The 20,739-nt window shown below is 55.9% G+C and overlaps 1 protein-coding gene across 1 annotated transcript; it reads right to left on the reverse strand.

The window, feature by feature from the left end:
* Positions 1 to 551: 551 nt before the first annotated feature.
* On the reverse strand, positions 552 to 4,423 carry LOC138703694 (probable NADH dehydrogenase [ubiquinone] 1 alpha subcomplex subunit 12). Its single transcript, XM_069831797.1, has 4 exons — positions 4,237 to 4,423; positions 4,071 to 4,153; positions 3,815 to 3,930; positions 552 to 886 (listed from the first exon to the last, which is right to left on the reverse strand). The coding sequence occupies exons 1-4, from the start codon at positions 4,329 to 4,331 to the stop codon at positions 752 to 754; spliced, it is 429 nt and encodes a 142-aa protein (XP_069687898.1). The 5' UTR covers positions 4,332 to 4,423; the 3' UTR covers positions 552 to 751.
* Positions 4,424 to 20,739: the final 16,316 nt, after the last annotated feature.

Genomic DNA, 20,739 nt, shown 5'->3' on the forward strand with positions numbered 1-20,739 from the left:
TCTAGACTTCAACAAACAAAATTTGATAACTCAATCCCAAGGGAAAAAATGGAACTCTCTGCATCAAAATCCACAGTTAATTCCCGATTTACCACGAAAATCGTCTGTAGCTGCATTTAGATTGGCAACAGGCCATGATTGTTTGGCCAAGCACCTGCATAGAATTGGAATATATCAGTCCCTTAACTGCCCATTGTGCAACTCAAACCAAGAAATGGATTCGGAATACCTCAAAATCTGTGCTTCAGTGGCTGGCCATGATAATATCTTTGAAAAATATTGGAGTGCAAGAGGTCAAACGACTTTATTGTCAAATGCCTGGCATTAGAAAACAACAACACATTTAGTAAATTGCAATTTTTATAAATGATAAACATCGAGTAAGTTATAAAATTTCTTTTTCTGACCCATGCCAAAAAGATACAATTATACGGTAGTTAAGGTCATATATTTCACAATTCTGTAACAAGTACTGGTACCGGTATTTTTTGTGTAAGTTGATTTTATAACAACTTCATGATGTTTGGAAAAACTATTACTAGGACATTAAATAACCATTAACAAAATATTTATTTTTAGTTCCACTTACATGCAATCAGAAGAAAATTATAACCAAAAACTGCATAAAGTTCCTCTCAAAGATAACGGTTTTAATTGTGACTACCATGCATACAATACAAGTTACAAGCGGCACTTCCACTTATTTACAAATGTCTATTACGTCATATTCACTGGAAGTGCAGCTGCATGTCTACGACTTGGGTTTGGGTGGCACCCAGGCTTCTATCTTGGGTCTTGTGGTGCTGTATGGCATGTACGCACCTTCAGTCCCAGATAAATTTTCTGTGTGATCTGCCATCCACGGGTATTTTGGTCGATGAGGATCCTGAAATAGACGAAGTTATTGAAGTCCGTAAAATGTTATTGTAAACGTAATTCTTCAGAAGAAGTGAACCAGTTACATGTTCCCCACCACAAAAAGCATTTCAGCGATTGAGAAAGTGATTGCTTATGTTGTCGCCACAAGAGGTCCGGGGGGGGGGGGGATTCAATGGAGGAATAAAGTTATCAATGACGTAATGAAAGAGAATTATGAGTAATAAGAGGAAGGTGAAGTCTGGTGTGAAAAATGTCATAAGCAGGGAACGGATTTATATGGACTAAAAATATATGAAATATGTAAATATATATGTAGTTATTTTTACCAAAATATGGAATTAAATATGGATTTTTACCAAAATATGGAATTAAATATGGACTTAAAATTATAAAAAAATGACTATGTACGTTAAATATTGGTACATTTTAATCAAACTAAACAAAAAATATAATGGACGTACCTTATCTTCCAATGTAGTTTCAACAAAACACAATTTTTATTGTCTGTTACCATAACAATAGGTTACAAACATTTCTTTCAAGTGCTGAAAAGTGAATCTTCTTCTATTGTCTCTGAGGATAGATTTATACTGACTAAAAGAGCGTTCGACGTCACAAGAAGTAACTGGTACATAATTCACTTTCACAATGTCTGCTGGGGATAAGTCCAAGTTAATCTTCACTGTTGATTCACCACTCATCACAGCAACAACCTTTTGTAGTTCTTCATATCCAGGGTTTTTTGAAAGTACAGTGTCCACCTTAGCTCTTACTGCATCTGCAACTTTACCTCTACCACGATTCAGTTGTTCCACAGTACTATTTATAATTTCAAAACTTTCAGATAGTGAAAGGTGCCTATTTTGGAGACTTTTGAGCGTTTTTATGATGCATGAAAATGTATGCTGAATGTGAGCTAAGTCATTCTTCACACTTATGTCACAGGTAACTGTTTTCGCAGTATCAATTGAGACTGCATCTTCAGAGTCCAATGCAAGGAGAACATTGTTAATAGAGTCTATATGTTCGGCATAATATTCAACTGCTTCTAGCCATGTACCCCATCTAGTTAAAATTGGCTTTGGTGGCAATGGAATTTCAGGGTACATTTCTTTCAACACGTTAACTCTACTGGGAGCTTTGAGAAATACTTTTTTCACTGATGAAATCAACAAATCTACTTTAGGGAAATTGTCTCTGACCACTTCTGCCACACGATGAAATGCATGCGCCACACAAGTAAAATGAGTCAATTTAGGATATACAACAGATAATGCTTGTCCAGCTTTGACCATATAAGGGGCAGCATCGCTAATAAAGAATAACACATTATCGTACATAATACCCTTTGGCCACAAGATACCCATAGCTTCGTTGAACAGTTTAACTATAGTTTTGTTATTGCACTTTTCTAGAACATCACAATGTAAAAGAATTCGTTCAGAATATTGTTCACTTAACAAACCGATAACTACATTACCAACAAGTCTACCTTCTTTGTCGGGAGTCTCATCAATGGAAACCCAAATTGAACTATCTTTAATTTCATCTCTTATCTTCTGTATTGTCTCATCGTAGATGGATGGAGCATACGTCTTCCTAAGTGTTGACTCATCCGGGATTGTATGTTGAGTATATTTTTCAAGGAATTCCCTGAAGACCTTATTCTTTAGTTTGTAGAGAGGAATATCAGCAGAGATGAGAGAACGGCACAGGTCGATGTTAAACTCAGATCTTACATTCGATGTTGTTGGTTGTGTTAAAAACAATTGTCTCTGCTTGGAATTTAGTTGTTTGTTGGCCTGATGTTTACTAGTTGTAATGTGTTGTTGCACCAGGAACTTTTGTGTAGATGATACTGCACACTGACACAAATTACAAAATAATATTTTATTGTCAGTTGATAAACCATCTTCTTTAAATTCTGAAATGTAACTTGTTAGTTTTGATTTTAAATTGACTGAATGACGTACTTTTGGCATATTTACCGTCTTTATAGTATGATTTACAAAACTGAACCTATGTGTACTCTGACTGGCATTTAACTGTTGAGCTGCACAACTGAAGTCTGTTAAAAATTTTAAATTAAATTAATACAGTTTTGTAACTTACTTTCCCATTGTTGATAGGACTGCTAATTTTCAAATAACTCTGATGTTAAAGGGATTACTGAACATGTGTTTAAATCTCTATTGTTGAAATCTATTTTTAAAAGTTAATGGAATTTTGTTTTGTTTTATTGTTAAACCTAATATAATATGGACTGTTTTATATGAAATATGGAAAATATATGGAAATTAACGAAAATATGTACTAAACTCTAAAATATGGAAAAATATGGAAAATAAAAGTAGGATTTTTCAACCCTACACATTGTGAAACATAAAGATAATGCAAAATATAAATTATATTAGCTTTATAAGTAAATATGTATTTACATATAAATCCTTTCCCTGGTCATAAGATTGCTTAATTGTGTGGAAATAAACGAATCAGCATATGTGATCTGAAATTTTTCTATTATCCAGTGATTCGCCCTGGACCTCTCGGAAAAGTTGAAAGTACTTGCAAGCAGAAAGTAAAATCACTTATTTACGTGTGAATAGACATTGCAGAAGGCAATAATTAAATAAATTGTCTCGCCTTTGGTTCACTCCTTCTGAAGAATTACCAAATAACTCCTAATTACAGTGCTAACCATTTTATCACCTCACATGAAATGATTATGTTCTGTAATCAGATTCTGCTTAATTGTTTTAAGGGGAAGGGGAATCTTTAAATACATCTAGAAACATGCTATCATTTTACTGCTATAAAATAAAGAAATAAAATAGGTTTAGGCTTAAACACTGATTGTGCATGTAACATCTGCAAACCAGAGTAAAATTAATTACTTTTCCGGATTATATAATGTATTAACATAAATCTTCTTTACCTTGTGGGGCGGCAAGTCTGTTTTGTAATGAAGCCAGCCATACCACTCTGCTGGAACTTGGCTGCCATCATAATCCAGGAATACTTTATCTGCATACTCCACCCATCGATTTCGTCCTATAAATATATAATCATACATTTTACCAGTTCAATTAAGTTAAATCCAATCCGAATCTATCAACAAGCTTAGCAATATAGCAAATGAAGACTAACTATACATATGGAATGTAGAAAATAAACTAAATCTGATAACTAACCATAAAAATACATATTGTTTTCATAATATTTATTCCCGTATTTGTCTTCTCCTATAAGTGTGCCCAGTTTGACATCATCCTGCCTGGAAAGAAGATTATTTTAATTATTCCCCGTATTTCGTTAGGTATCAAGTTCTGATCTACCTCTGTAATATTTGCAATATACCTAAACAGCTTATACAAACACCCAGTAATTCCTCCATTTGTTTTAATTATTTGAAACAAATTGCTTAATTTGTCCAAAGCCAGTAACTTGGACATATTTTCTCTTGTGCCTGTAAATAACCTATATGCGAATTTAGAACAGGTTAAAACAGCTGAGCATCAAGGTCTTTCAACTTGTATGATATTCCAGTGTGACCAACTTAAAATAAGGTGGGATATTTTAAAAAGAACTTATAGCACACTACTTAGAGTTTATAAAGAGTGTTACACATTATTACAGCATACACATAAATTTAATGAAATCGCGTCCATTTCTTGGCTGAATAATATAAATATTCAATTTTTAATGTTTGTTTTAATTTAGATAGTTGGACAGAAATGTAGTATTGATTTATTGGCTAATTCTTTTCGCCTATTGGCGCCAATTTTTTAAAATATTGGCACATTATCATGCACGGCCGTCTTTAAATGCAGAATAGAGATCGCTGCGGATAGAATAAAGTAATTTTTTTTGTACTTTTACACCAGCATTATAAATAGTCTTCACACTTAGCCATGTGTCAAACTAAGAACAATATTGTTTGTATACATCTTAAGTCTGATTATTGTCAGCGCAATTCGAACTGAGGATCAAGGTCAAGCAATAAACTCTGCATTTGCCACGTACATTGTTGCCAAGTTTTTACGAAAAAATCTCCCAGATGGGTTAAAAAATTCCCCAAATTTGGAAAAAATGCCTCTTGGGGTTGTATGATCTAAACTCCAAAAAACACATTTTAAAAACGAATTAAAATAATAAATTAGAACAAGACAATGTTCCTAAAAAATATCACAATGCAACAGAGTACTTACCCTCAGATCGGCATATTATTATTGATGATCCTTTTCCATCCTTTTCACATTCTTCTTCTCCCTCTTCTTTCGCAACTAGCAGCTATTTTGTTGTTTCTTTAATCCTTGTTCAAGGCTACATATTTTCATTGAACAGTTTCAACATTTCGTCGGTGATTGGATAGTTGTAACAATTTCTGTTCATGTTGCTCATGTAAAGTTTCACTCGCACTAGAGACGACACTGTTTTTGCTGATAGTTTATTTCTTTTCTTAGTTTTTATATCGCTACCCATTGACAATATGGGCTCTACAGCTGCATTAAAATGGGGCAAAGAAAAGCATATTTTGGCTAGTTTTCCTAAATTTTTGAAAAAAAAATTCAGAATTGAAATTGTAACATTCTTCTATTCTCTTCCAAAATTCTAGTACGGGCAAATTTAGATAAGCAGTTTTCTCTTCAGAAGAAAAGTAATTGGGTAAAAGACTCCATTCATTTAATACTGATTCTTGGTTTACTTTTGAATTACATTTATCAACTAGTAAAGTAAGTGCGATATTAGCCCTTTCAACAATCTTACTCTGACACCTAATGCAATTTTTGGATCTAGAAAAGTAAAATTACTTAGAACATCTTGTTAAAGGGGCAATCTTTTCAAGGACTCATTGAAAGCTACTTGATAGGACTTCATACATCGTAATCTGAACTTTTACTTTGTCATCAGTTAGCTCTCTTGTAAAACACTGGTAATTCTGGAGACATTTTTCAACTGTAATGCATTTTTTTATGTGAGGGCGTGGAGCTGTGTCTTTCTAATTCACTCTTACCGGCCGATAGTTCCTTTTTGCAACATTAACATTTTACTTTATGGAGATCATTAGATTTAGCCATCCAACCTTAAAATAAGGTTCCTCCAACCATGATTCAACGAATATTGTTTCCGCCAAGATTTCTCAGTTTTAGATAACTGTTTCCTGATTTCACTTTTCTTTTTCGGCGTGGACGGTTCTTCTTGAGGATCACTCATTGCTCCAATAAAATAAACACACACTTAAACATATCAGTAATTTTGGTGAATTTTTCTTATGTCCCAGCCACTAATAAATAAATAAATAACAAATACCTTGAAAATGCCTTGCATTTAAAGTCTTGAGTAGTAGATAATTGATGTGATCACTGGGAGAGATGTAAGCCCACCTAGCCCATCCTAAATAAGTCCCTTACTTATATACGAAAATCGTCGTGCGTGAACGAAGAATACCGCCATATTTCTTTAATATAACACTAGATTTCAGTGTTGCCAACATAGTCATAATACACACACCTAATCTAACCTTACTCCTACTACTAACGTAATCAAACCTAAGCTACCGTGTCAAATAATACACATCTAATGAAACCTAACCTAAACTGTCACCGGCAGGCTCGGGCTAACTCTCTGGCAGCCCCGACAGCCTCGGAGCTAACCGCTCGGGGCACCCACCTTCGCAGCTCTTTAAGGCACAGGGCTATCCCCTGGCAGCCCCAGCAGGCTCGGGGCTACTCCATGTCAGACCCGGGAGGCTCGGGGCTACTCCCTGTCAGCCGCGACAGGCTCGGGGCTACACCCTGTCAGCCCCAGCAGGCTCGGGGCTACTCCCTGACAGCCCCAGCAGGCTCGGGGCTACTCCCTGTCAGCCCCGACAGGCTCGGGGCTACATCCTGTCAGCCCTAGCAGGCTCGGGGCTACTCCCTGTCAGCCCCAGCAGGCTCGGGGCTTCTCCCTGTCAGCCCCAGCAGGCTCGGGGCTACTCCCTGTCAGCTCCAGCAGGCTCGGACCTACTCCCTGTCAGCCCCAGGAGGCTCGGGGCTACTCCCTGTCAGCTCCGGCAGGCTCGGGGCTACTCCCTGTCAGCCCCAGCAGGCTCGGGGCTACTCCCTGTCAGCCCCAGTAGGCTCGGGGCTACTCCCTGTCAGCCCCAGCAGGCTCGGCGCTACTCCCTGTCAGCCCCAGCAGGCTCGGGGCTACTCCCTGTCAGCCCCGACAGGCTCGGGGCTACACCCTGTCAGCCCCTGCAGGCTCGGGGCTACTCCCTGTCAGCCCCAGCTGGCTCGGGGCTACTCCCTGTCAGCCCCAGCAGGCTCGGGGCTACTCCCTGTCAGCCCCAGCAGGCTCGGGGCTACTCCATGTCAGACCCGGCAGGCTCGGGGCTACTCCCTGTCAACCCCAGTAGGCTCGGGGCTACTCCCTGTCAGCCCCAGCAGGCTCGGGGCTACTCCCTGTCAGCTCCGGCAGGCTCGCGGCTACTCCCTGTCAGCCCCCACAGGCTCGGGGCTACTCCCTGTCAGCCCCAGCAGGCTCGGGGCTACTCCCTGTCAGCACCAGCAGGCTAGGGGCTACTCCCTGTCTGCCCCGGCAGGCTCGGGGCTAATCCCTGTCAGCCCTGGCAGGTTTGGCGCTACTCCCGGGGCAGGCTCGGGGCTACTCCCTGTCTGCCCCGGCAGGCTCGGGGCTACTCCCTGTCTGCCCCGGCAGGCTCGGGGCTACTCCCTGTCAGCCCTGGCAGGTTTGGGGCTACCCCCTGTCAGGACGACAGGCTCGGGGCTACTCCCTGTCAGCCCCGACAGGCTCGGGGCTACTTCCTGTCAGCGCCGGCAGGCTCGGGGCTACTCCTTGTCAGCCCTGGCAAGCTCGGGGCTACTCCCTGTCAGCCCCGGCAGATTTGGGGCTACCTCCTATCAGCTCCGAAAGGCTCGGGGCTACTCCCTGTCGGCCCGGCAGGTTTGGGGCTACTCCCTGTCAGCCCCAGCAGGCTCGGGGATACTCCCTGTCAGCCTCAGCAGGCGCGGGGCTACTCCCTCTCAGCCCTGGCAGACTCGGGGCTACTCCCTGTCAGCCCCGGCAGACTCGGGGCTACTCCCTGTCAGCCCCGGCAGGTTTGGGGCTACCCCCTGTCAGCCCCGTCAGGCTCGGGGCAACTCCCTGTCAGCCCCGGCAGGCTCGGGGCTACTCCCTGTCAGCCCTGGCAGACTCGGGACTACTCCCTGTCAGCCCCGGCAGGTTTGGGGCTACCCCCTGTCAGCCCTGGCAGGTTTGGGGCTACTCCCTGTCAGTCCCGACAGGCTCGGGGCAACTCCCTGTCAGCCCCGGCAGGCTCGGGGCTACTCCCTGCCAGCCCCAGCAGGCTCGGGGTTACTCCCTGTCAGCCCCGGCAGACTCGGGGCTACTCCCTGTCAGCCCCGGCAGGCTCGGGGCTACTCCCTGTCAGCCTAAGCAGGTTTGGGGCTACCCCCTGTCAGCCGCGACAGGCTCGGGGCTACTCCCTGTCAGCCCTGGCAGGCTCGGGGCTACTCCCTGTCAGCCCCAGCAGGCTCGGGGCTACTCCCTGTCAACCCCGGCAAACTCGGGGCTACTCCCTGTCAGTCCCGGCAGGTTTGAGGCTACCCCCTGTCAGCCCCGACAGGCTCGGGGCTACTCCCTGTCAGCCCCAGCAGGCACAGGGCTACTCCCTGTCAGCCCCGGCAGGCTCGGGGCTACTCCCTGTCAGCCCCGGCAGGCACGGGGCTACTCCCTGTCAGCCCCGGCAGGCTCGGGGCTACCCCCTGTCAGCCCTGGCAGGTTTGGGGCTACTCCCTGTCAGTCCCGACAGGCTCGGGGCAACTCCCTGTCAGCCCCGGCAGGCTCGGGGCTACTCCCTGCCAGCCCCAGCAGGCTCGGGGTTACTCCCTGTCAGCCCCGGCAGACTCGGGGCTACTCCCTGTCAGCCCCGGCAGACTCGGGGCTACTCCCTGTCAGCCCCGGCAGGTTTGGGGCTACCCCCTGTCAGCCCCGACAGGCTCGGGGCAACTCCCTGTCAGCCCCGGCAGGCTCGGGGCTACTCCCTATCAGCCCTGGCAGACTCGGGGCTACTCCCTGTCTGTCCCGGCAGGCCCGGGGCTACTCCCTGTCAGCCCCGGCAGGTTTGGGGCAACCCCTTGTCAGCCCCGACAGTATCGGGGCTACTCCCTGTCAGCCCCAGCAGGTTTGGGGCTACTCCCTGTCAGCCCTGCAGGCTCGGGGCTACTTCCTGTCAGCCCCGGCAAGCTTGGGGCTACTCCCTGTCAGCCGCGACAGGCTCGGGGCTACTCCCTGTCAGCCCTGGCAGGCTCGGGGCTACTCCCTGTCAGCCCCAGCAGGCTCGGGGCTACTTCCTGTCAACCCCGGCAGACTCGGGGCTACTCCCTGTCAGTCCCGGCAGGTTTGAGACTACCGCCTGTCAGCCCCGACAGGTTCGGGGCTGCTTCCTGTCAGCCCCAGCAGGCACGGGGCTACTCCCTGTCAGCCCCGGCAGGCACGGGGCTACTCCCTGTCAGCCCCAGCAAGCTCGGGGCTACTCCCTGTCTGTCCCGGCAGGCTCGGGGCTACTCCCTGTCAGCCCCGGCAGGTTTGGTGCTACCCCTTGTCAGCCCCGACAGTCTCGGGGCTACTCCCTGTCAGCCCCAGCAGGTTTGGGGCTACTCCCTGTCAGCCCTGTAGGCTCGGGGCTACTCCCTGTCAGCCCCGGCAAGCTTGGGGCTACTCCCTGTCAGCCCCGGCAGGTTTTGGGCTACCCCCTGTCAGCCGCGACAGGCTCGGGGCTAGTCCGTATCAGCCCCGGCAGGCTTGGGGCTAGTCCGTATCACCTCTGGCAGACTTGGGGCTAGTCCGTATCAGCCCCGGCAGGCTTGGGGCCAGTCCCAATGTGTTCCCAGCAGTCTTGGGGCTAGTCCGTATCAGCCCCGGCAGACTTGGAGCGAAGTCCCTATCAGCCCCAGCAGGCTTGGGGCTAGTCCCTATCTGGCCCGGCAGTTCTGGGGCTAGTCCCTATCAGCCTCGGCAGTCTTGGGGCTTGTCCCTATTAGCCCCGACAGTCTTGGGGCTAGTTCCTATCAGCCCCGGCAGGCTTGGTGCTGGTCCCTATCAGCCCCGGCAGGCTTGGGGCTAGTCCCTATTAGCCCCGGCAGTCTTGGGGCTAGTCCGTATCAGCCTCGGCAGGCTTGGGGCTAGTCCGTATCAGCCCCGGCAGGCTTGGGGCTAGGCCGTATCAGCCCTGGCAGGCTTGTGGCTAGTCCCTATCAGTCCTGGCAGTCTTGGGGCTAGTCCGTATCAGCCCCGGCAGGCTTGGGGTTAGTCCCTATCAGCCCCGGCAGTCTTGGGGCTAGTCCCTATCAGCCCCTGCAGTCTTCGGGCTAGTCCCTATCAGCCCCGGCAGTCTTGGGGCTAGTCCCTATCAGTCCCGGCAGTCTTGGGGCTAGTCCCTATCAGCCCCGGCAGGCTTTGGGCTAGTCCCTATCAGCCCCTGCAGTCTTGGGGCTAGTCCGTATGAGCTCCGGCAGTCTTGGGGCTAGTCCCTATCACCCCAGCAGGCTTGGGGCTAGTCCCTATCAGCCCCGGCAGGCTTGGGGCTAGTCCGTATCAGGCCTGGCAGTATTGGGGCTAGTCCCTATCAGCCCCGGCAGTCTTGGGGCTAGTCCCTATTAGCACCGGCAGTCTTGGGGCTAGTCCCTATCTGTCCCGGCAGTCTTGAGGCTAAAACCTATCGGCCCTGGCAGTCTTGGGGCTAGTCCCTATCAGCCCCGGCAGACATGGGGCTAGTCCCTATCAGCCCCGGCAGGCTTGGGGCTAGTCCGTATCACCTCTGGCAGACTTGGGGCTAGTCCGTATCAGCCCCGGCAGGCTTGGGGCCAGTCCCAATGTGTTCCCGGCAGTCTTGGGGCTAGTCCGTATCAGCCCCGGCAGGCTTGGAGCTAGTCCCTATCAGCCCCAGCAGGCTTGGGGCTAGTCCCTATCTGGCCCGGCAGTTCTGGGGCTAGTCCCTATCAGCCTCGGCAGTCTTGGGGCTTGTCCCTATTAGCCCCGGCAGTCTTGGGGCTAGTTCCTATCAGCCCCGGCAGGCTTGGTGCTAGTCCCTATCAGCCCCGGCAGGCTTGGGGCTAGTCCCTATTAGCCCCGGCAGTCTTGGGGCTAGTCCGTATCAGCCTCGGCAGGCTTGGGGCTAGTCCGTATCAGCCCCGGCAGGCTTGGGGCTAGGCCGTATCAGCCCTGGCAGGCTTGTGGCTAGTCCCTATCAGTCCTGGCAGTCTTGGGGCTAGTCCGTATCAGCCCCGGCAGGCTTGGGGTTAGTCCCTATCAGCCCCGGCAGTCTTGGGGCTAGTCCCTATCAGCCCCGGCAGTCTTAGGGCTAGTCGCTATCAGCCCCGGCAGTCTTGGGGCTAGTCCCTATCAGCCCCAGCAGTCTTGGGGCTAGTCCCTATCAGCCCCGGCAGTCTTGGGGCTAGTCCCTATCAGCCCCAGCAGTCTTGGGGCTAATCCGTATCAGCCCCGGCAGGCTTGGGGCTAGTCCGTATCAGCACCTGCAGGCTTGGGGTAGTCCCTATCAGCCCCGCCAGGCTTGGCGCTAGTCCCTATCAGCCCCGGCAATCTTGGGGCTAGTCCCTATCAGCCCCAGCAGGCTTGGGGCTAGTCCCTATCAGCCCCGGCAGTCTTGGGGCTAGTCCCTATCAGTCCCGGCAGTCTTGGGGCTAGTCCCTATCAGCCCCGGCAGTCTTGGGGCTAGTCCCTATCAGCCCCAGCAATCTTGGGACTAGTCCCTATCAGCCCCGGCAGTCTTGGGGCTAGTCCCTGTCAGCCCCGGCAGTCTTGGAGCTAGTCCCTATCAGCCCCGGCAGGCTTGGGGATAGTCCCTATCAACCCCGGCAGGCTTGGGGCTAGTCCCTATCAGCCCCGGCAGTCTTGGGGCTAGTCCCTATCAGCCCCGGGAGTCTTGGGGCTAGTCTCTATCAACACCGGCAATCTTGGGGCTAGTTCCTATCAGCCCCGGCAGTCTTGGGGATAGTCCCTATCAACCCCGGCAGGCTTGGGGCTAGTCCCTATCAGGCCCAGCAGGCTTGGGGCTAGTCTCTATCAGCCCCGGCAGTGTTGGGGCTAGTCCCTATCAGCCCCGGCAGTCTTGGGGCTAGTCCCTATCAGCCCCGGGAGTCTTGGTGCTAGTCTCTATCAACACCGGCAGTCTTGGGGCTAGTCCCTATCAGCCCCGGCAGTCTTGGGGCTAGTCCCTATTAGCCCCAGCATTCTTGGGGCTAGTCCCTATCAGCCCCGGCAGTCTTGGGGCTAGTCCCTATCAGCCCCGGCAGTCTTGGGGCTAGTCCCTATCAGCCCCGGCAGTCTTGGGGCTAGTCGCTATCAGCCCCGGCAGTCTTGTGGCTATTCCCTATCAGCCCCGGCAATCTTGGGGCTAGTCTCTATCAACCCCGGCAGGCTTGGGGCTAGTCCCTATCAGCCCCGGCAGGCTTGGGGCTAGTCCCTATCAGCCCCAGCAGTCTTGGGGCTAGTCCCTATCAGCCCTGGGAGTCTTGGGGCTAGTCTCTATCAGCCCCAGCAGGCTTGGGGCTAGTCCCTATCAGCCCCGGCAGGCTTGGGGCTAGTCCCTATCAGCCCCGGCAGTCTTGGGGCTAGTCCCTATCAGCCCCGGCTGGCTTGGGGCTAGTCCCTATCAGCCCCGGCAGTCTTGGGGCTAGTCCCTATCAGCCCCAGCAGGCTCGGGGCTACTCCCTGTCAGCCCCAGCAGGCTCGGGGCTACTCCCTGTCAGCCCCGACAGGCTCGGGGCTACATCCTGTCAGCCCTAGCAGGCTCGGGGCTACTCCCTGTCAGCCCCAGCAGGCTCGGGGCTTCTCCCTGTCAGCCCCAGCAGGCTCGGGGCTACTCCCTGTCAGCTCCAGCAGGCTCGGACCTACTCCCTGTCAGCCCCAGCAGGCTCGGGGCTACTCCCTGTCAGCTCCGGCAGGCTCGGGGCTACTCCCTGTCAGCCCCAGCAGGCTCGGGGCTACTCCCTGTCAGCCCCAGTAGGCTCGGGGCTACTCCCTGTCAGCCCCAGCAGGCTCGGCGCTACTCCCTGTCAGCCCCAGCAGGCTCGGGGCTACTCCCTGTCAGCCCCGACAGGCTCGGGGCTACACCCTGTCAGCCCCTGCAGGCTCGGGGCTACTCCCTGTCAGCCCCAGCTGGCTCGGGGCTACTCCCTGTCAGCCCCAGCAGGCTCGGGGCTACTCCCTGTCAGCCCCAGCAGGCTCGGGGCTACTCCATGTCAGACCCGGCAGGCTCGGGGCTACTCCCTGTCAACCCCAGTAGGCTCGGGGCTACTCCCTGTCAGCCCCAGCAGGCTCGGGGCTACTCCCTGTCAGCTCCGGCAGGCTCGCGGCTACTCCCTGTCAGCCCCCACAGGCTCGGGGCTACTCCCTGTCAGCACCAGCAGGCTAGGGGCTACTCCCTGTCTGCCCCGGCAGGCTCGGGGCTAATCCCTGTCAGCCCTGGCAGGTTTGGCGCTACTCCCGGCAGGCTCGGGGCTACTCCCTGTCTGCCCCGGCAGGCTCGGGGCTACTCCCTGTCTGCCCCGGCAGGCTCGGGGCTACTCCCTGTCAGCCCTGGCAGGTTTGGAGCTACCCCCTGTCAGGACGACAGGGTCGGGGCTACTCCCTGTCAGCCCCGACAGGCTCGGGGCTACTTCCTGTCAGCGCCGGCAGGCTCGGGGCTACTCCTTGTCAGCCCTGGCAAGCTCGGGGCTACTCCCTGTCAGCCCCGGCAGATTTGGGGCTACCTCCTATCAGCTCCGAAAGGCTCGGGGCTACTCCCTGTCGGCCCGGCAGGTTTGGGGCTACTCCCTGTCAGCCCCAGCAGGCTCGGGGCTACTCCCTGTCAGCCTCAGCAGGCGCGGGGCTACTCCCTCTCAGCCCTGGCAGACTCGGGGCTACTCCCTGTCAGCCCCGGCAGACTCGGGGCTACTCCCTGTCAGCCCCGGCAGGTTTGGGGCTACCCCCTGTCAGCCCCGTCAGGCTCGGGGCAACTCCCTGTCAGCCCCGGCAGGCTCGGGGCTACTCCCTGTCAGCCCTGGCAGACTCGGGACTACTCCCTGTCAGCCCCGGCAGGTTTGGGGCTACCCCCTGTCAGCCCTGGCAGGTTTGGTGCTACTCCCTGTCAGTCCCGACAGGCTCGGGGCAACTCCCTGTCAGCCCCGGCAGGCTCGGGGCTACTCCCTGCCAGCCCCAGCAGGCTCGGGGTTACTCCCTGTCAGCCCCGGCAGACTCGGGGCTACTCCCTGTCAGCCCCGGCAGGCTCGGGGCTACTCCCTGTCAGCCTCAGCAGGTTTGGGGCTACCCCCTGTCAGCCGCGACAGGCTCGGGGCTACTCCCTGTCAGCCCTGGCAGGCTCGGGGCTACTCCCTGTCAGCCCCAGCAGGCTCGGGGCTACTCCCTGTCAACCCCGGCAAACTCGGGGCTACTCCCTGTCAGTCCCGGCAGGTTTGAGGCTACCCCCTGTCAGCCCCGACAGGCTCGGGGCTACTCCCTGTCAGCCCCAGCAGGCACAGGGCTACTCCCTGTCAGCCCCGGCAGGCTCGGGGCTACTCCCTGTCAGCCCCGGCAGGCACGGGGCTACTCCCTGTCAGCCCCGGCAGGCTCGGGGCTACCCCCTGTCAGCCCTGGCAGGTTTGGGGCTACTCCCTGTCAGTCCCGACAGGCTCGGGGCAACTCCCTGTCAGCCCCGGCAGGCTCGGGGCTACTCCCTGCCAGCCCCAGCAGGCTCGGGGTTACTCCCTGTCAGCCCCGGCAGACTCGGGGCTACTCCCTGTCAGCCCCGGCAGGCTCGGGGCTACTCCCTGTCAGCCTCAGCAGGTTTGGGGCTACCCCCTGTCAGCCGCGACAGGCTCGGGGCTACTCCCTGTCAGCCCTGGCAGGCTCGGGGCTACTCCCTGTCAGCCCCAGCAGGCTCGGGGCTACTCCCTGTCAACCCCGGCAAACTCGGGGCTACTCCCTGTCAGTCCCGGCAGGTTTGAGGCTACCCCCTGTCAGCCCCGACAGGCTCGGGGCTACTCCCTGTCAGCCCCAGCAGGCACAGGGCTACTCCCTGTCAGCCCAGGCAGGCTCGGGGCTACTCCCTGTCAGCCCCGGCAGGCACGGGGCTACTCCCTGTCAGCCCCAGCAGGCTCGGGGCTACTCCCTGTCAGCCCCAGCAAGCTTGGGGCTACTCCCTGTCTGTCCCGGCAGGCTCGGGGCTGCTCCCTGTCAGCCCCGGCAGGTTTGGGGCTACCCCTTGTCAGCCCCGACAGTCTCGGGGCTACTCCCTGTCAGCCCCAGCAGGTTTGGGGCTACTCCCTGTCAGCCCTGCAGGCTCGGGGCTACTCTCTGTCAGCCACGGCAAGCTTGGGGCTACTCCCTGTCAGCCCCGGCAGGTTTGTGGCTACACCTGGCAAGCTCGGGGCTACTCCCTGTCAGCCCCGGCAGATTTGGGGCTACCTCCTGTCAGCTCCGAGAGGCTCGGGCTACTCCCTGTCGGCCCGGCAGGTTTCGGGCTACTCCCTGTCAGCCACAGCAGGCTCGGGGCTACTCACTGTCAGCCCTGGCAGGTTCGGGGCTACTCCCTGTCAGCCCCGGCAGACTCGGGGCTACTCCCTGTCAGCCCCGGCAGGTTTGGGGCTACCCCCTGTCAGCCCCGACAGGCTCGGGGCAACTCCCTGTCAGCCCCGGCAGGCTCGGGGCTACTCCCTATCAGCCCTGGCAGACTCGGGGCTACTCCCTGTCTGTCCCGGCATGCTCGGGGCTACTCCCTGTCAGCCCCGGCAGGTTTGGGGCAACCCCTTGTCAGCCCCGACAGTATCGGGGCTACTCCCTGTCAGCCCCAGCAGGTTTGGGGCTACTCCCTGTCAGCCCTGCAGGCTCGGGGCTACTTCCTGTCAGCCCCGGCAAGCTTGGGGCTACTCCCTGTCAGCCGCGACAGGCTCGGGGCTACTCCCTGTCAGCCCTGGCAGGCTCGGGGCTACTCCCTGTCAGCCCCAGCATGCTCGGGGCTACTCCCTGTCAACCCCGGCAGACTCGGGGCTACTCCCTGTCAGTCCCGGCAGGTTTGAGACTACCGCCTGTCAGCCCCGACAGGTTCGGGGCTGCTTCCTGTCAGCCCCAGCAGGCACGGGGCTACTCCCTGTCAGCCCCGGCAGGCACGGGGCTACTCCCTGTCAGCCCCAGCAAGCTCGGGGCTACTCCCTGTCTGTCCCGGCAGGCTCGGGGCTACTCCCTGTCAGCCCCGGCAGGTTTGGTGCTACCCCTTGTCAGCCCCGACAGTCTCGGGGCTACTCCCTGTCAGCCCCAGCAGGTTTGGGGCTACTCCCTGTCAGCCCTGTAGGCTCGGGGCTACTCCCTGTCAGCCCCGGCAAGCTTGGGGCTACTCCCTGTCAGCCCCGGCAGGTTTTGGGCTACCCCCTGTCAGCCCCGACAGGCTCGGGGCTAGTCCGTATCAGCCCCGACAGGCTTGGGGCTAGTCCGTATCACCTCTGGCAGACTTGGGGCTAGTCCGTATCAGCCCCGGCAGGCTTGGGGCCAGTCCCAATGTGTTCCCAGCAGTCTTGGGGCTAGTCCGTATCAGCCCCGGCAGACTTGGAGCTAGTCCCTATCAGCCCCAGCAGGCTTGGGGCTAGTCCCTATCTGGCCCGGCAGTTCTGGGGCTAGTCCCTATCAGCCTCGGCAGTCTTGGGGCTTGTCCCTATTAGCCCCGACAGTCTTGGGGCTAGTTCCTATCAGCCCCGGCAGGCTTGGTGCTGGTCCCTATCAGCCCCGGCAGGCTTGGGGCTAGTCCCTATTAGCCCCGGCAGTCTTGGGGCTAGTCCGTATCAGCCTCGGCAGGCTTGGGGCTAGTCCGTATCAGCCCCGGCAGGCTTGGGGCTAGGCCGTATCAGCCCTGGCAGGCTTGTGGCTAGTCCCTATCAGTCCTGGCAGTCTTGGGGCTAGTCCGTATCAGCCCCGGCAGGCTTGGGGTTAGTCCCTATCAGCCCCGGCAGTCTTGGGGCTAGTCCCTATCAGCCCCTGCAGTCTTCGGGCTAGTCCCTATCAGCCCCGGCAGTCTTGGGGCTAGTCCCTATCAGTCCCGGCAGTCTTGGGGCTAGTCCCTATCAGCCTCGGCAGGCTTTGGGCTAGTCCCTATCAGCCCCTGCAGTCTTGGGGCTAGTCCGTATGAGCTCCGGCAGTCTTGGGGCTAGTCCCTATCACCCCAGCAGGCTTGGGGCTAGTCCCTATCAGCCCCGGCAGGCTTGGGGCTAGTCCGTATCAGGCCTGGCAGTATTGGGGCTAGTCCCTATCAGCCCCGGCAGTCTTGGGGCTAGTCCCTATTAGCACCGGCAGTCTTGGGGCTAGTCCCTATCTGTCCCGGCAGTCTTGAGGCTAAAACCTATCGGCCCTGGCAGTCTTGGGGCTAGTCCCTATCAGCCCCGGCAGACATGGGGCTAGTCCCTATCAGCCCCGGCAGGCTTGGGGCTAGTCCGTATCACCTCTGGCAGACTTGGGGCTAGTCCGTATCAGCCCCGGCAGGCTTGGGGCCAGTCCCAATGTGTTCCCGGCAGTCTTGGGGCTAGTCCGTATCAGCCCCGGCAGGCTTGGAGCTAGTCCCTATCAGCCCCAGCAGGCTTGGGGCTAGTCCCTATCTGGCCCGGCAGTTCTGGGGCTAGTCCCTATCAGCCTCGGCAGTCTTGGGGCTTGTCCCTATTAGCCCCGGCAGTCTTGGGGCTAGTTCCTATCAGCCCCGGCAGGCTTGGTGCTAGTCCCTATCAGCCCCGGCAGGCTTGGGGCTAGTCCCTATTAGCCCCGGCAGTCTTGGGGCTAGTCCGTATCAGCCTCGGCAGGCTTGGGGCTAGTCCGTATCAGCCCCGGCAGGCTTGGGGCTAGGCCGTATCAGCCCTGGCAGGCTTGTGGCTAGTCCCTATCAGTCCTGGCAGTCTTGGGGCTAGTCCGTATCAGCCCCGGCAGGCTTGGGGTTAGTCCCTATCAGCCCCGGCAGTCTTGGGGCTAGTCCCTATCAGCCCCGGCAGTCTTAGGGCTAGTCGCTATCAGCCCCGGCAGTCTTGGGGCTAGTCCCTATCAGCCCCAGCAGTCTTGGGGCTAGTCCCTATCAGCCCCGGCAGTCTTGGGGCTAGTCCCTATCAGCCCCAGCAGTCTTGGGGCTAGTCCGTATCAGCCCCGGCAGGCTTGGGGCTAGTCCGTATCAGCACCTGCAGGCTTGGGGTAGTCCCTATCAGCCCCGCCAGGCTTGGCGCTAGTCCCTATCAGCCCCGGCAATCTTGGGGCTAGTCCCAATCAGCCCCGGCAGTCTTGGGGCTAGTCACTATCAGCCCCAGCAATCTTGGGACTAGTCCCTATCAGCCCCGGCAGGCTTGGGGCTAGTCCCTATCAGCCCCAGCAGGCTTGGGGCTAGTCCCTATCAGCCCCGGCAGTCTTGGGGCTAGTCCCTATCAGTCCCGGCAGTCTTGGGGCTAGTCCCTATCAGCCCCGGCAGTCTTGGGGCTAGTCCCTATCAGCCCCAGCAATCTTGGGACTAGTCCCTATCAGCCCCGGCAGTCTTGGGGCTAGTCCCTGTCAGCCCCGGCAGTCTTGGAGCTAGTCCCTATCAGCCCCGGCAGGCTTGGGGATAGTCCCTATCAACCCCGGCAGGCTTGGGGCTAGTCCCTATCAGCCCCGGCAGTCTTGGGGCTAGTCCCTATCAGCCCCGGGAGTCTTGGGGCTAGTCTCTATCAACACCGGCAGTCTTGGGGCTAGTCCCTATCAGCCCCGGCAGTCTTGGGGATAGTCCCTATCAACCCCGGCAGGCTTGGGGCTAGTCCCTATCAGGCCCAGCAGGCTTGGGGCTAGTCCCTATCAGCCCCGGCAGTGTTGGGGCTAGTCCCTATCAGCCCCGGCAGTCTTGGGGCTAGTCCCTATCAGCCCCGGGAGTCTTGGTGCTAGTCTCTATCAACACCGGCAGTCTTGGGGCTAGTCCCTATCAGCCCCGGCAGTCTTGGGGCTAGTCCCTATTAGCCCCAGCATTCTTGGGGCTAGTCCCTATCAGCCCCGGCAGTCTTGGGGCTAGTCCCTATCAGCCCCGGCAGTCTTGGGGCTAGTCCCTATCAGCCCCGGCAGTCTTGGGGCTAGTCGCTATCAGCCCCGGCAGTCTTGGGGCTATTCCCTATCAGCCCCGGCAATCTTGGGGCTAGTCTCTATCAACCCCGGCAGGCTTGGGGCTAGTCCCTATCAGCCCCGGCAGGCTTGGGGCTAGTCCCTATCAGCCCCAGCAGTCTTGGGGCTAGTCCCTATCAGCCCTGGGAGTCTTGGGGCTAGTCTCTATCAGCCCCAGCAGGCTTGGGGCTAGTCCCTATCAGCCCCGGCAGGCTTGGGGCTAGTCCCTATCAGCCCCGGCAGTCTTGGGGCTAGTCCCTATCAGCCCCGGCTGGCTTGGGGCTAGTCCCTATCAGCCCCGGCAGTCTTGGGGCTAGTCCCTATCAGCCCCGGCAGGCTTGGGGCTAGTCCCTATCAGCCCCGGCATTCTTGGGGCTAGTCCCTATCAGCCCCGGCAGGCTTGGGGCTAGTCCCTATCAGCCCCGGCAGTCTTGGGGCTAGTCCCTATCAGCCCCGGCAGTCTTGGGGCTAGTCCCTATCCTCCCCGGCAGTCTTGGGGCTAGTCCCTACCAGCCCCGGCAGTCTTGGGGCTAGTCCCTATCAGCCCCGGCAGTCTTGGGGATAGTCCCTATCAACCCCGGCAGGCTTGGGGCTAGTCCCTATCAGGCCCAGCAGGCTTGGGGCTAGTCCCTATCAGCCCCGGCAGTGTTGGGGCTAGTCCCTATCAGCCCCGGCAGTCTTGGGGCTAGTCCCTATCAGCCCCGGGAGTCTTGGGGCTAGTCTCTATCAACACCGGCAGTCTTGGGGCTAGTCCCTATCAGCCCCGGCAGTCTTGGGGCTAGTCCCTATTAGCCCCAGCATTCTTGGGGCTAGTCCCTATCAGCCCCGGCAGTCTTGGGGCTAGTCCCTATCAGCCCCGGCAGTCTTGGGGCTAGTCCCTATCAGCCCCGGCAGTCTTGGGGCTAGTCGCTATCAGCCCTGGCAGTCTTGGGGCTAGTCCCTATCAGCCCCGGCAGTCTTGGGGCTATTCCCTATCAGCCCCGGGAATCTTGGGGCTAGTCTCTATCAACCCCGGCAGGCTTGGGGCTAGTCCCTATCAGCCCCGGCAGGCTTGGGGCTAGTCCCTATCAGCCCCAGCAGTCTTGGGGCTAGTCCCTATCAGCCCTGGGAGTCTTGGGGCTAGTCTCTATCAGCCCCAGCAGGCTTTGGGCTAGTCCCTATCAGCCCCGGCAGGCTTGGGGCTAGTCCCTATCAGCCCCGGCAGTCTTGGGGCTAGTCCCTATCAGCCCCGGCTGGCTTGGGGCTAGTCCCTATCAGCCCCGGCAGTCTTGGGGCTAGTCCCTATCAGCCCCGGCAGGCTTGGGGCTAGTCCCTATCAGCCCCGGCAGTCTTGGGGCTAGTCCCTATCAGCCCCGGCAGGCTTGGGGCTAGTCCCTATCAGCCCCGGCAGTCTTGGGGCTAGTCCCTATCAGCCCCGGCAGTCTTGGGGCTAGTCCCTATCCTCCCCGGCAGTCTTGGGGCTAGTCCCTACCAGCCCCGGCAGTCTTGGGGCTAGTCCCTATCAGCCCCGGCAGTCTTGGGGCTAGTCCCTATCAGCGCCGGCAGTCTTGGGGCTAGTCCCTATTAACCCCGGCAGGCTTGGGGCTAGTCCCTATGAGCCCCGGCAGTCTTGGGGCTAGTCCCTATCAGCCCCGGCAGGCTTGGGGCTAGTCCCTATCAGCCCCAGCAGTCTTGGGGCTAGTCCCTATCAGCCCCGGCAGTCTTGGGGCTAGT

This window comes from Periplaneta americana, chromosome 7, assembly GCF_040183065.1.
Source record: "Periplaneta americana isolate PAMFEO1 chromosome 7, P.americana_PAMFEO1_priV1, whole genome shotgun sequence".
NCBI classification, from domain to species: Eukaryota; Metazoa; Arthropoda; class Insecta; order Blattodea; family Blattidae; genus Periplaneta; species Periplaneta americana.

Coding starts and splice junctions, on each gene's coding strand:
- LOC138703694 (XM_069831797.1), bottom strand. CDS start 4,331: ATGTCCAAGTTACTGGCTTTGGACAAATTAAGCAATTTGTTTCAAATA. Junction 4,154..4,236: donor TGTTTGTATAAGCTGTTTAG/GTATATTGCAAA, acceptor TCTTCTTTCCAG/GCAGGATGATGTCAAACTGG. Junction 887..3,814: donor CAGACTTGCCGCCCCACAAG/GTAAAGAAGATT, acceptor CGTCTATTTCAG/GATCCTCATCGACCAAAATA.